Here is a 12,499-nt window from a genome sequence, read left to right as displayed (position 1 = left end):
GATCAGACTTTCATGTGTCTGGACAAAATTACGGCACCCAACCAGGGGGCCAGGTGGGCGGGGGAGGGGGTAGTGTAGGAGTACCTGGGGGCAGAGGACCTCCACCACTCGGCGGCTTACAGTCCATAGGACAATCGGCAGCAGGTATACCGCCAGGAGGTCCTGCTGGAGGGCAAGCACCGCCTCAAACCCCGGCACCCGGGGTACAGTCACAACAGCCGCAGGGTCCGGCACCTACTACGACACCCCCCGTTCATACCCCTTCGCCACAGGAAATGGGAAAGCAGGCTCATTTACAACCTCAACCACAACCTCTGTCACAAGTATATGGGCCGACGCAAACAAGGCCGACGTCACAAGTGAGAATAAATTATATTCTCCCAATTACATTAACTCGCGCGTCTTAACCTTTAGAGGGCCCAGGCTGGCCACCTAAGAATTTGGATACTTTGCCGGCCATTTTGGTGGTGTATATGCATGAATTTTAAGTAAATAAAATTTAAAATTTCAATAAAAAAATCTCGGCCCTCTAAAGGTTAACCTCTTGCCATATGAATTCATTTTCAACTGGGAAGCACACGTAGCTCGAGGAAAGAAAAATTAATCCTGAAGGCTTGCGTTAGAGTTTCTGCTAGATGGTTCAATGCGTAACAAGTTCAGGCGACGAGAGGTTATATGTTAATAAAACTTTAGCCTCCGGGGTTTAGTTGCTTTAAAAATATCATGGCTTTATGTATCCAATGTTTATCAATTTCAGGGTTTTTATCAACCAGGTCCAAGACCACAACAACCAAGAGGTATTAGTCACAGGGGGGGTCAAGGGGGCACTGGTGCGCAGGTAGTGGGAATGTCAGGGATTGGCGGAGGTGGAGGCCAGCCGACGCTATATCACCCAGGTGGTTTGCCAGTCCAAACTGGGGCAATGTATCAAGTCCCTAATCTGCATCCTGGCCCGCATCAGCAGTCCGTATACCCCATGAACAGTCAAATACCCCTTCAGGTAGTAGTTAAGTACTGTTAATTTTATATATTTATTGTCATGCGCCATCCATTTTACTCGTGTCACAAGGAAAGTTGACGTAGCTTGATAGAAAGGCTTGTTGTTAAGAATTAAGATACCGGATCGCTTTATAACGAACTTCCCTAAATTCCATTCGCATCTCTTGCCAGCGGAGCATTTATTTCTAAAGCATTATCATATTCATCACTGCCATCATTGGCGCTCATAAGCGTAACAAAGGTTTTTGCACTTTTAGTTTGGTGGTCCACCCCAAAGGCATCAAACGCATCAAAATCAGTCATATTATCCACACTTTCAACATTCTACCCTTCTAACGGCACAAAGTGTGTTTGGTGCATACGGTGCACCTGCACCAACACCTCCACCTTGTAAGTAGCGCATAGTTAGTGACATAAGGGATGAATGTTAAGGCACAGCGTTGATGTTATACTTTATTTTATAGACTTTTGGCCCACCGGGCAACCAGCGAATACACCACTAGGTTTAAGTAGGGCAGGTGCAAGTGCTGTCACTGGTGGGGCACAACATGTAACAGGCCCGCTGGCCGGTGCCCAAGGAGCCCCAGTAGTACCGCAAGGTTCGCTTCAGCAACCTACGCAACAGGCTCAGCCCTTACCCCCGATGGGTATATCTCTCTCTCAGACTGGTAAGTACTATGTAATTTATAATACGTATGCTGCATTCAAGCATCGATAATTTCATTTTAAGAAAATAGTATTTCAAAGGAAACAGTAGTAGCATTTGTTATATTCTATATTAAATGAAATGAAAGGTAAGTGGAAAAACAGGGAATGTCGCAAAACAGCTTTATCGAGGAAATTACGTTTTAATACTTTAGTCTATCAGTAAAGGAACAAGATTCAATGAATTTAATTTTCTACTTAAATAATTTCTTGTTTTACTTTGACGACACTTGTGCTTAGACAAAGAGAGGGGACACTCCGTATTTTGTTCCAGTGCAGAGTAGGCATTTCCTGTTTTTAACCAGCGTACCAAATCTTTAACGTATTTGAACTTTATAACCCTTTGTGATTCGACAGTTCGGTAGTCCCAGTTGCTACCAACAAAGTATGCTATACATCGCAAAATCACGAAAAAAAAATGACATTCCCTGTTTTTTCCCCTTACCCTTCAAATGTACTGCTGGTAAAAAAAAGAAATACTTCGTTTACGAACCAGGGCTATAAAAGCATGTACTCGATACGGTTGTAACATGAAATATTGGGGGTTTTTCGAAGCTCTAAGAAGGGAAGGGAATGTATATAAATTAAAGGTAGCCTTCGAGCTGTAAAGGTTTTGAGGGGCGTGATTTAGGGCTTGAAAGCCCAAATGACAGTAAAGACTTAGTCGTAGGGACCCATTAGCCTCCTTCACCTGTTCAGGGGTTTTTCCTTACCTCGGTGCTCAGGTATGAAAGATCAGGTAAATTCCCGAATCTGTCCCCAAACTTCAGCGTCGAACAGTTCCTCTTTGACAAGCCAGCAGGCGAGTTGCAGAATTGCATTGACGCTCTCGCCCTAACAGCTTGTTTTCCAGTTTTTAACAATGTACGTTGCAAATAATGTGTATTCGTTGTATGATGGTGAGTGTTTGATTCGACATTTTAAATTCGGTGCCAAGTGATGTAGATTTTTAATAAAAATACAGTTCTTCCTAAGCATTCTATATCGAGCATAATCTTAATAAATAAAGCAGAAAGGTTCTATATGTTTGTGTGTTTGATAAACTCTGGTGTCACGAAATGAGCCTCAGCTCATTATACCTGACTAATCCAGATGAGTGTGACTATTTTCACAAAAATAACTAAAAAAAAATTTTTTTATAAAATCAGAATCTAAATTTCGGGCGAAGCCGAGTAGTAAAGCTAGTACATTATATTACAAATTCCTATGTATTTTATTCTTTTAAAGATGTGTACTCAGGCCATAACGGTGGTGCAACAAGTACGGCGAATAATACGATAAAATCTAGGAAACCAAGAGGACAAAATGCTATTACCGATATCGTAGATCCGACAACCGGTAAAAATATAAGTCACGAAATTTACAAGGACAATGAAACTATTCAAAGTGGCGAATCTAGCAATCGTGAAACACCTCAGTTACAGGTGAGTTGGAATATTAATTCCTTAACAATTGACTATGAGAGCTTTACATTCGAACTATTACTAAATACCAAATCAGTGCGACACAATTATTATATATTAGCAAAATTTCTTTATACCTTGAAGCAAAAGAACAAATAAAGTGATAAATATGTAACTGATATTCTCTTCTAGTCAATTGTTTCTATTACCGATATCTGTGCCCAAAAGCCATGGTTATTAAAATATCTTTATTTCTTCTTTTTTTTTTAAAGAACATGTGACAAATCTTTTCATCATTACGCCATAAATTCCTGTTATTTTCAACGCGCAATATAATTATAGTGCAGTATTATTCAGTGCCAGAGCATAGGGTATTTGGGTGAACATTGCATAACTTTGCTGGAATTACAAAAGATAATACTACTACGATTATGCGATATAGATTCTTTTGTGTAATTGCTTTTATATTTTGGAAACCATGGCTAAAAGGTAACAGAGACATAAAACACATTGAATGTTTGATTTATTTCTCTTAGTACGTTTAGTTTCATTTCTCGTCCTATGATTTGAGTTTGGAGCCAGTTTTTAGTTGTCAATGCATAATCTTCGTTTGATCGCTGTGTATCATTGTCTATCACGCAGAATTGGTGATTGTTACAGAACAATGATGCCGAGGTGCAAGCCGACTTTGCGGCGCGGGTGGCAAAGACCCTCGCGAAAGTCGTGACCGAAGAGTCTAGTAGCGACTCGACGGTATCGGCTAGCGTGCCGAGCACGGCCACCACGCAAAATCTAACGCAAAGTTTAGCGAATTCCGAGACAGCGAATTCTACTAACGACGCGAACAGTCAGTGTAGTACTAGTTCGTCAACGCAAAATATACCCAATGTATCCGCGTTGTGTAGTCAATCGTTAGGCACCGCTAGTAACGTGGCTCAGATAGAGCCCAGTGCGGTGAAAACGGAGTCGAAACCGTTGCAAATTCCCGTAAAGGAATTTCAGCCTCGAAGCGAGACGAAAGCTGTGGTCATCGAGGAACCACTGCCGCCCGCTGCTCTACCGCGTAACGTAAACAAGGATGATATTTCTGCGCAGCTGTCTGCGATGACTGTAACCGAAGTCGAGGTGAAGAGTACCAGTGCCTCGCCTACCGTCACACAAACGCCTGTTATCCCCCCTGTGACTGCGCCAAGTACTACGAATGTTCCGGAGGTCCCAAAACCGTCCGCCACTGCCCCAAGTGCTAACCCCGTTCCTGCCAGAGAACCGTTCCCTAATTTATCCAGTAAGAATTTATCGAGCTCACCGCCTAGGAGAAAGTCTCAAACTCACGCCCACAACCAACAACCCGCTGCTGCCGCGGCAGCAGCCGTGACGGAGCTGCATTCGAGTGCCAAAGAGCCGAAGGAGAAGAAAACGAGGGAGAAGAGCCTGAATTCTAGATGCGTTGCTGCTACACCCGCTCACAATCAGACTGACCATCACCCGAAGGCCAATGGGGACGCGATTGGTGACAAGCCGGACCCCGAACCTCCAAGAAACGAAGTCCAGCAACAGAAATCATCTGATGGTAAGTCTTCTCAAAGTTTCTATAATTCTCAACTTTTTCTTTTCTGTGTATCATGTTGTTTCTTCGACTCATTGGCTGTTGTATAAATTTATGTCAAGATATGGGTGCGATAGGTAATATAATAAATTGTATTCATGGTATGCAAAGGCTATGTATCTCATATATTGAAATGGTGCTAACTTCTGAAGGAATAATTTCTTACACGCAATGTTTGAATCATGGTTAGTGTACAAAAAATAGATATTAATATGATAATACAATAGTCAATGTATCATGTTTTCTGTATGACTTACAAGGGGAGAACAACACCATGTGGTAGACACCGATTTTGATGAGCCTTGGCACGATGGATCTGTGTCGAAAATAAGTAAATAGGTGTCCGAGCGTTTCAGCCAATAAGCCTTAATAATAGAGATATTTACATGTAAATTATTAAAAATTTCATAGTGGCCGTGGGGTTTTAGTGGGTAAAAATCCCACACTACCCTGGCGCCCGCGGGAGATTCCCTCCTGGAGGCGCCGGGGTGCCTTTTGAAGATGTCTCCATGTTAAAAAAACTTCATAAATTTTTTTTTTAACTTGGGGAAATCTTCAATAGGCACCCCAACTCCTTCAGAGGGGAATCCCCCGAGGGCGCCAGGGTAGTGTGGGATTTTTACCCATTAAAACCCCAGGGCCACTATGAAATTTTTATAATTTCCATGTAAATATCTCTATTATCAAGGGGCTCATTGACAGAAACGCTTGGACACCTATTTACTTATTTTCGAAATAGATCCATCGTGCCAAGGCTCATCAAAATCAGTGTCTACCACATGGTGTCCTCCCCTTGTTAGGTAAAAGTTAAGAATAATGATTTTTATCTTTGTTTTGGTAGTAATACCAGTAAATGTTTATTCCAGTAGAAAACATTCGCTTCATTCAATTATCTCTTACTGATACGCCTTGGAAAAGAAAATACGTCCTTGCGAACTAAGAATATTACAACTTTTGCATTTCTCCTTTATACTATTACTTTGTTACGAAAGGCTACATATTCTTGTCGCATATTTTGAAATGAATGCAACGCATCTTATCATTCGTATTTTAAAGTTGATCGAAGGTATACATCAATTTTGGTAAAGGTAAAGTGATTAGGAATTGTTACATGCTACATGAATAACATTTCAAGTTTTCATAATCGTTACGGTAGTTTATTTCAGAGTTTGTTCCACACATAGACTTTTCTATTAATGTTTCTGTTCATTTAAACTTCATAAGAAATGATCGAAGAACCTATGGAATATTGTACACGAAAGAAATGTTACAATTTTGTTTTTAACATTACTTGCCACACTCTTTATTGTTGGCAATGCTGAATACGTATTTCGCGCTCACACTTCGCCACTAATAAATTTCTCGTGGAAATTCAATGAACGTTCTCATTTACGAAACGGCTACGTTATTATAGGTTAGGGTTCTGGTGTGGAGATTCCGGTAGTTTCCCTTCTCTTTCCTCGTATCATCGCAGTTTGAACTTTGCTTTCACGATAGCTTCGCCAGTCGTCATTGTTCGCAATTTTCCATGCAGTGATTATAAGCCATTTCGAATAATATATATATATATATATTTTTGTACGTGTATGGCGGGCTGCTGTCCTCCGAAATCGTTCGAAATGGTGACATGTAAACTGTGCTCACCCGTGGCGATGCTTTATATAGGCACATGTATGATGTGTGAGCGTTCAAAAGGAGACGTGCCTCTAAGTTACGCACGTGCGAATACGCTCGCGAATATTTCGAAATACTTTTGCTTTTCTATAATATTAAGTGCGTGCGCAGTGTCATGCGGTTACATAGTTCAATGGGAATGAATGATCGTTGTGACAACGGACGTTGGATATTTCTGTGGTGTCGCAATATGACTTACTTTCATTCTAACCTATAAATTTCGCAGTTGCTTTGTACAACCCCTAAACGTCGGAACCGTGACGCACATTTTTTTTCCAAAGTAACACGTTGCTTCCGTGATCGTCGACTTTGCTTTCAACTTAGTGTACATTAAAACTGTGCACAGTGTCTGTCCATAAATTTTACGCGCTACGCAACGTAGGTTAAACATTCTTAAATATAATGATTAAAATAATAGTTTCGTATAGAGTTTAATATCGCAAGCCAAGTGATCGTGGGGATAAAAGCATGGGCGTTAAAACAAGTAAAGGAGCAGTATTCCAAGTGCGCGATTTAAATTTCTAATTTTTTAAATGATTGATTCCGCCTTTATCCTCCGTCGAACTAATATCTCGGAGAAACAAGAGTGTATTTTCATCCGTTTTAATGATACATGCGGGAACAATTAATCTCTGAACGAACCCTACTTCTAAACTTTAAAGTACATTAAAAGTGCAGATATTTTTCGAGTCGACTTTACTGTGCGCAGTCACCAAAATGGGGAACAAAAAGAAGGGTAAGTTATATGCGCAAACGTGAATCGAATAGTGTCTATTTTCACTGTAACGTTAATTTGACAATGTAGTTAGGACTGAGTGGTTAATGGCACAGGGGAAAAGTACGTTCCAGATGTTTCGAATGATTGGTATGTAATGAGTGGCGGGGAGGTATGGAAATGTCCGTTAAATTCAAATTTCGGTTTGCAAGTTGTGCCAAAGTGTGTTCGATCTCTCGAGTAGGTGACTTCGCATAGTCGATAAAACCTCATTCTTTGACTACACGCGTATAAGATGGTAATATCGCGAACAGATCCGAACCAAATACCGGAGATAAAGTAATGTATGAGAACGCTGGTTTCCAATGTGAACGGGTCTTGCCCCGATGATTGAAACGCTATGCGCACGAACTACGAAAGGAGTTTCGTGCCAGACGGTGACATCATCACACGGGAAGGCGCGAACCGTGCCGAAGATGCACGAGCATCGGCGACCGTGCGGCTGGAGGGAGGTTCCCGGCTTCTTTCTTCATCGAGCAACGAATTTCCTCCAGTAGCCAGCACGTGCTGTGCTAGCCGGGCGTATTTTTTTTACTCCGTTTTGCCCAACTCCCCCTTTCCTTTTATATATATATATTTTTTTTTAAACTCACAATTGTATATTCGTAGTTATACATAAATGTATATTTAAATTCATATTATTTTACAAAGTTATTCGCTTTTAACTTGTACACATACCAACGTAACGAATACGCTTAATACTATATTGCGTCTCACTCTAGCTCGGTTCCTATAAGACTTATTTCGCAATATTCCGAATAAATTGTACATATATCTCTCTATTTAATCGTAACGAGCGCCTTTTACACGCATCGTTCCCCATTTTTATTTTATTTTATTTTACTTTACTTTACTTTTCTTGTGTAAAACACCTACCCGGTACCACGAAGTTATATGTACCGGCTCTAAAAAATTCTCGCTGCACTATTTTTTCTTTTCTTTTAATTCCCGTCGTGACATAAAGTGATCAAGCGGATGCAACGACTACCAAGGACGATCTTGATTCGAATTGTATGTATAAAAATGTTCTATTATTTCTCTTAAATCGGCTGGTTTCTCGTGGGTGTAACTGTACCGTGCGCCAGCCTTTCGCAACGTGGTTCCGACATTTTGTATTCACAGGCATTTACAGATATAGCACGCTCGCCGTGGTACAAGTACCTGCTCGAATATCGAATTTAATAATTGCAATCGGTCACACTTTTGCGCAGCTCTTTTCTAAATCGTGTTTCATTCGTTATAGAAAAAAATATGTCGTGGATCAGGAATAAATCTCGACGGTAGATGCACGAGCGTGTTCAAATATGGCTGCTTCAGATCTGACTTGGTGTACGGTAAATCTCGGACGTTTTTTCTTCGTTCAAACCTTCGATATTCGCTGAACTGAGTTTTCTTGGAAGCAATAAAATTTGAATATTCTAATACCCCAGCAATTATCGTTGCAGTTCTGATACGAAGTCTGAATATTACCGTCCATTCTTCGACCACGTGCACGTGCAATGGTTTAACGCTAAAGTACTCTAGTTTCCCATCCTTTATTTCAATCGAGCAAACGAGTGTATACCTTGCGTTTAATTCGGATTTCAGAAATCCACATTTACTTCCACGTGGTGTGTGAATTTCAGCCAGTAATATATATTCTTTTATATCTTTACGATACACACGAGCCTGTAGCCATTTTGTGAGCGCTCAGACAAGAGGAACTACTCCATATTTGATCATTAGTTTCGACGTTCGATAACTACAACCATGCTTTCGCCGCATTTGCCTGTATCTTCTAATTTTTATATCGTTTTCCTTTCATTTTTATACATCGAATATTTTTCTCGTCATAATCAACATTTTTTGCATAGTCACTTAATAATTTTACGTAATCATAGTAATAAGACGGAATGAGTTTGAAACTCGTTACTTTGAGGACGTGCAATAAGCAAATGGACAAGTTCTTTTTCTTCTTCGCATTCGTTTACTCACATTGGTTTCGGAGCACAATAAAGAAGTAAAGGGACGTTATACCAGGCGGTTAGTTAACCTTCGTCAGAAAGTAGCGGCGAAAGGAAAAAGCACATTTGGTCGACTAGAAATAGGATAGGCATGGTCACAAGGGAGACTTCAGTGGGCGTGTCGCAACCGCTTTAACTCTCGTTTTCATTTTCGTCCGTTACACGATTTTTACAATCGCTGTCTTTTAAAACAACCATGGATATTTCGTGTGACCAATTGCATATCCATACCGCAAATTTATATTTATAAAATTATAGCAGGGAAACTCGTACGCTCGAACATTGGCTATACACGTTATCCGATCTGTTGCTCCGAAATATTTATGTAGCATTTAGAATGCAGTACACGGTAGACGGTGGATTTAGGAATTCTGCGAAACGTTCATGCTTTTATCAGTAGAAATTATGATTGGGTGTGTGGGTATACGATTTGAAAAACGGCTACTTTGAAAAACGTGCATACGTACTTCGGTCATTAAAACGCATGGGGTCACGGCCGCACGCGCGCGTGTATGGCGAGCTATGTGCATGGTTAGGACGTCTGTTAAAATGTCATTTCACAAGAGCACGCGTCGTGCGTGTGCAAAAAACATCTCAAGACTTTCGGCGTCAGTGGGAACCTTGAGCGTTCACCAATCGGGTGAAAGGTTTCCGTTAGTTAGAAAAATGATCGCGCTAACGTGTGCATTTTCTACACGTGAATACATCATAGAGTATCGTATCACGTTATAGTGATCCCCCGTTGCGTGTTACGCATAGGTGAAATAATAGTTGGGCTTCAAAACCAGAGGTCTTAATTTCAAGAAATTACTAGGTACTTTAAATACTAAAAGCAGTGGTTCTTATTACGTTTTCTACGCGCTTCTAAATATCAGAGAAGCAGCATGCATGTCAGGTGTAATTGTTTTTAATCGGAGCTCGTTGGCGTTAAGAAGAATGCGTGTAAATTTGTTTTTCTGTATTTTTAATATTTATTATTGCCTCTTTATTATCCTCAATCTTGCGCCCGTGTGAGTGAATTTTGGAATACTGTATCCTTCATACGCTTTTATTTAGTTCGTTTCTGTTTATTTCAGTAGTAGAGTAGGGAAATATTACGCGTACTGGTTTCGCGATCATTCAATGTACTTTTCAGATTGTTACCTCGACCTGCTTTTATAAAATCTTACTCAAGCTACTTTCATGCATCAAATTAACTGCTACCTCATAGTGAACCACTTTGTTTTAGGAATTGCCCCTGAGAGGCTAGGTCCCGGGCACGTTTTCAAACGATTCTTTCGAACGTTGTAAATATCTTACTGAACTTTTTCCTAGGTTCGATCTATTTATTATACATTTTTAGAAAGCTTTAATTTAATACTAAGTTGAGAATTAATATTACAATTTACGCGTTACTTTTTAATATTTCTTCTCTATTTCTATGTTCTTCCAAGGAGAATATATTCGTTTTTATCGCGTATTCATATTACGAGTATTCCACGCTTACTATAATCTCCATTAGTTTAAAAAAAAAGCAACTTCCAAGCTGATTGTTAATTGGGACATGCTGCCACCATTATCTAGCCCATTTTAATTACGTATTCAGATTTTCACTTATATCATTCCCCCGAGTAATCAGTTCCTTACGGCGCACTGGATAAATGACTGCAGCCGAATTACTCCTGAATTCGCAGATTCCACTTTCGATACATTTCGATTAGGTGCGAGAGCTCCGTCGTCGCGTTAGGTTAGATTACCAGAAAAGTCGGTAATGCGCGTGCTCCAACGCGCAACCGGCGAACAGAACTAATTTAAGAAATCCTGCGTCGTGCCTGTCGGTTTGCACCAGTTCACAGGTTAAAATAGATGCGTGAAAGTCGTGTAACAGGAGCTTGCGAGGCTTTTTTTCCCTCCTTTCCGAAGTGTCGCCAGAGTTCTAATTGAGCAGCTGGAGAAGATTATCCGTAAAGCCCCCGCCTATCCTTCGACATCGACTTTGCCTCCCCGTGTCGCGAGGAATTTCATTCTCCATCTGGTATTGCTCGGCCCTCCTGTCGGGGTTCGCCTTGGTTCGCGGGGAGAGAGGAACGAAAAAAAAAAAAATTAAAGGAAAGGTCAAAATGCAAGCATCGTCGTCGTTGCACATTGTTGCATCTGTGAACGCGAGCGATCCATGTAGCCCGGTTTTGGCAAGCTTTTGGCAGGTTTATAAATAAATACTGATTCAGTAGAGCAGCCACCACGGGGCCGTTGAAACTCGAGCTGCACAAAGAGTTTTGTGCCGCGTGAAATTTGTCTTGTAATGCCCGATGATATGGCTGTGATATGGGAAGGACCAGGGACACCGTGCCACGGACACGCGTAGATAAACGGACAGTGCGCGCACGCTATTCTCGAAAACCGTGAAAATGGGCGACCGCAAGATTCATGGGAATGCTCGTGTCAGCAGTAGCTCCCGATCGAGGAGCCGCAGCCGACGGGGCTCCAGAGACCATGGTACATTAAATACATACGCATTTGTGGCTTTTCAAAATGACAACGCCTCTGGCAACGCACGTGTTAAAAAAAAAAAAATAAAAAAAAAAATGGTACAGATGTGTGTCCGCACTTTAATATCCGGCGAAAATAGTACATGACTGTTTGTTCGGTCATCGATTTCTCTTAAATGTTGTGTCTAATTAGTACATATTGCGTGCAACGATATATTAATAAGCGAATGGGGTATATTATTCAAAATTCTGTAAGAAAATTCAGTTCACAGTTTTGCATTCGCTTATGGTCGATGTGTACGTAACAGCAAAACCCACGAGTAAGGAATGGCGCAGTGGCAGCGTCTCGGACTGATGATCGAAGTTCGCGAGTTCAAGTCCCCGTCCGGTTGTGTTGGTTTTTTTAAAATTGTTAGTTCGTAACACGTAGTTGGTTTCGTAGCGACCTCCTGGCAGTATTTATAATAGATCGTCCTTTTGATATTAAAATGTTTATCATTCGGTTATTCCCGATTCATCAAATATTTCAGATTATCAAGGTTCTACTATATCATATCTTCGGAGCGTTAAATGGGTATCGCAATACACGTCACGGATCGTTGATTGCTGTGTTTGAGATGCCGCGATAATAGATTATTAATCATGTAGGCGTTCGATTAAAATAGACACGCAGGCTGAATTTTCTTCTGAATTGTAGTATTTCCGTGAATAGACCCCGAACGAAATTATTTCTTAATATCTTACATAATAAAAGTTATGTTTTGTTTGTTACGTTCAGCGAGCCTCCTTGAATTATTCATTCGAACATGTATGCCGTGTTATATAGTAATCTTTGATATATTTATATACTATTCCTTTCAAAGCTT

At 40.7% G+C, this 12,499-nt stretch overlaps 1 protein-coding gene across 9 annotated transcripts in view; it reads left to right on the top strand.

Annotated features, from left to right (window-relative positions):
• The window catches only part of Eif4g (eukaryotic translation initiation factor 4 gamma), a 44,182-nt gene that overhangs the window by 24,354 nt on the left and 7,329 nt on the right, over positions 1 to 12,499 (top strand). For 7 of the 9 annotated variants that reach the window (XM_076808361.1, XM_076808363.1, XM_076808360.1 and 4 more), the window contains exons 2-7: positions 1 to 359; positions 758 to 1,006; positions 1,257 to 1,389; positions 1,464 to 1,667; positions 2,932 to 3,128; positions 3,768 to 4,677. In XM_076808361.1, the coding sequence (XP_076664476.1) occupies positions 1 to 359; positions 758 to 1,006; positions 1,257 to 1,389; positions 1,464 to 1,667; positions 2,932 to 3,128; positions 3,768 to 4,677 (2,052 nt within the window). The remainder of the gene's footprint in view (positions 360 to 757; positions 1,007 to 1,256; positions 1,390 to 1,463; positions 1,668 to 2,931; positions 3,129 to 3,767; positions 4,678 to 12,499) is intronic. The other 2 variants (XM_076808362.1, XM_076808356.1) reach the window with 1 other exon arrangement.

This window comes from Andrena cerasifolii, chromosome 3, assembly GCF_050908995.1.
Source record: "Andrena cerasifolii isolate SP2316 chromosome 3, iyAndCera1_principal, whole genome shotgun sequence".
NCBI lineage: Eukaryota > Metazoa > Arthropoda > Insecta > Hymenoptera > Andrenidae > Andrena > Andrena cerasifolii.
This window is presented reverse-complemented; position numbering and strand designations above follow the sequence as displayed.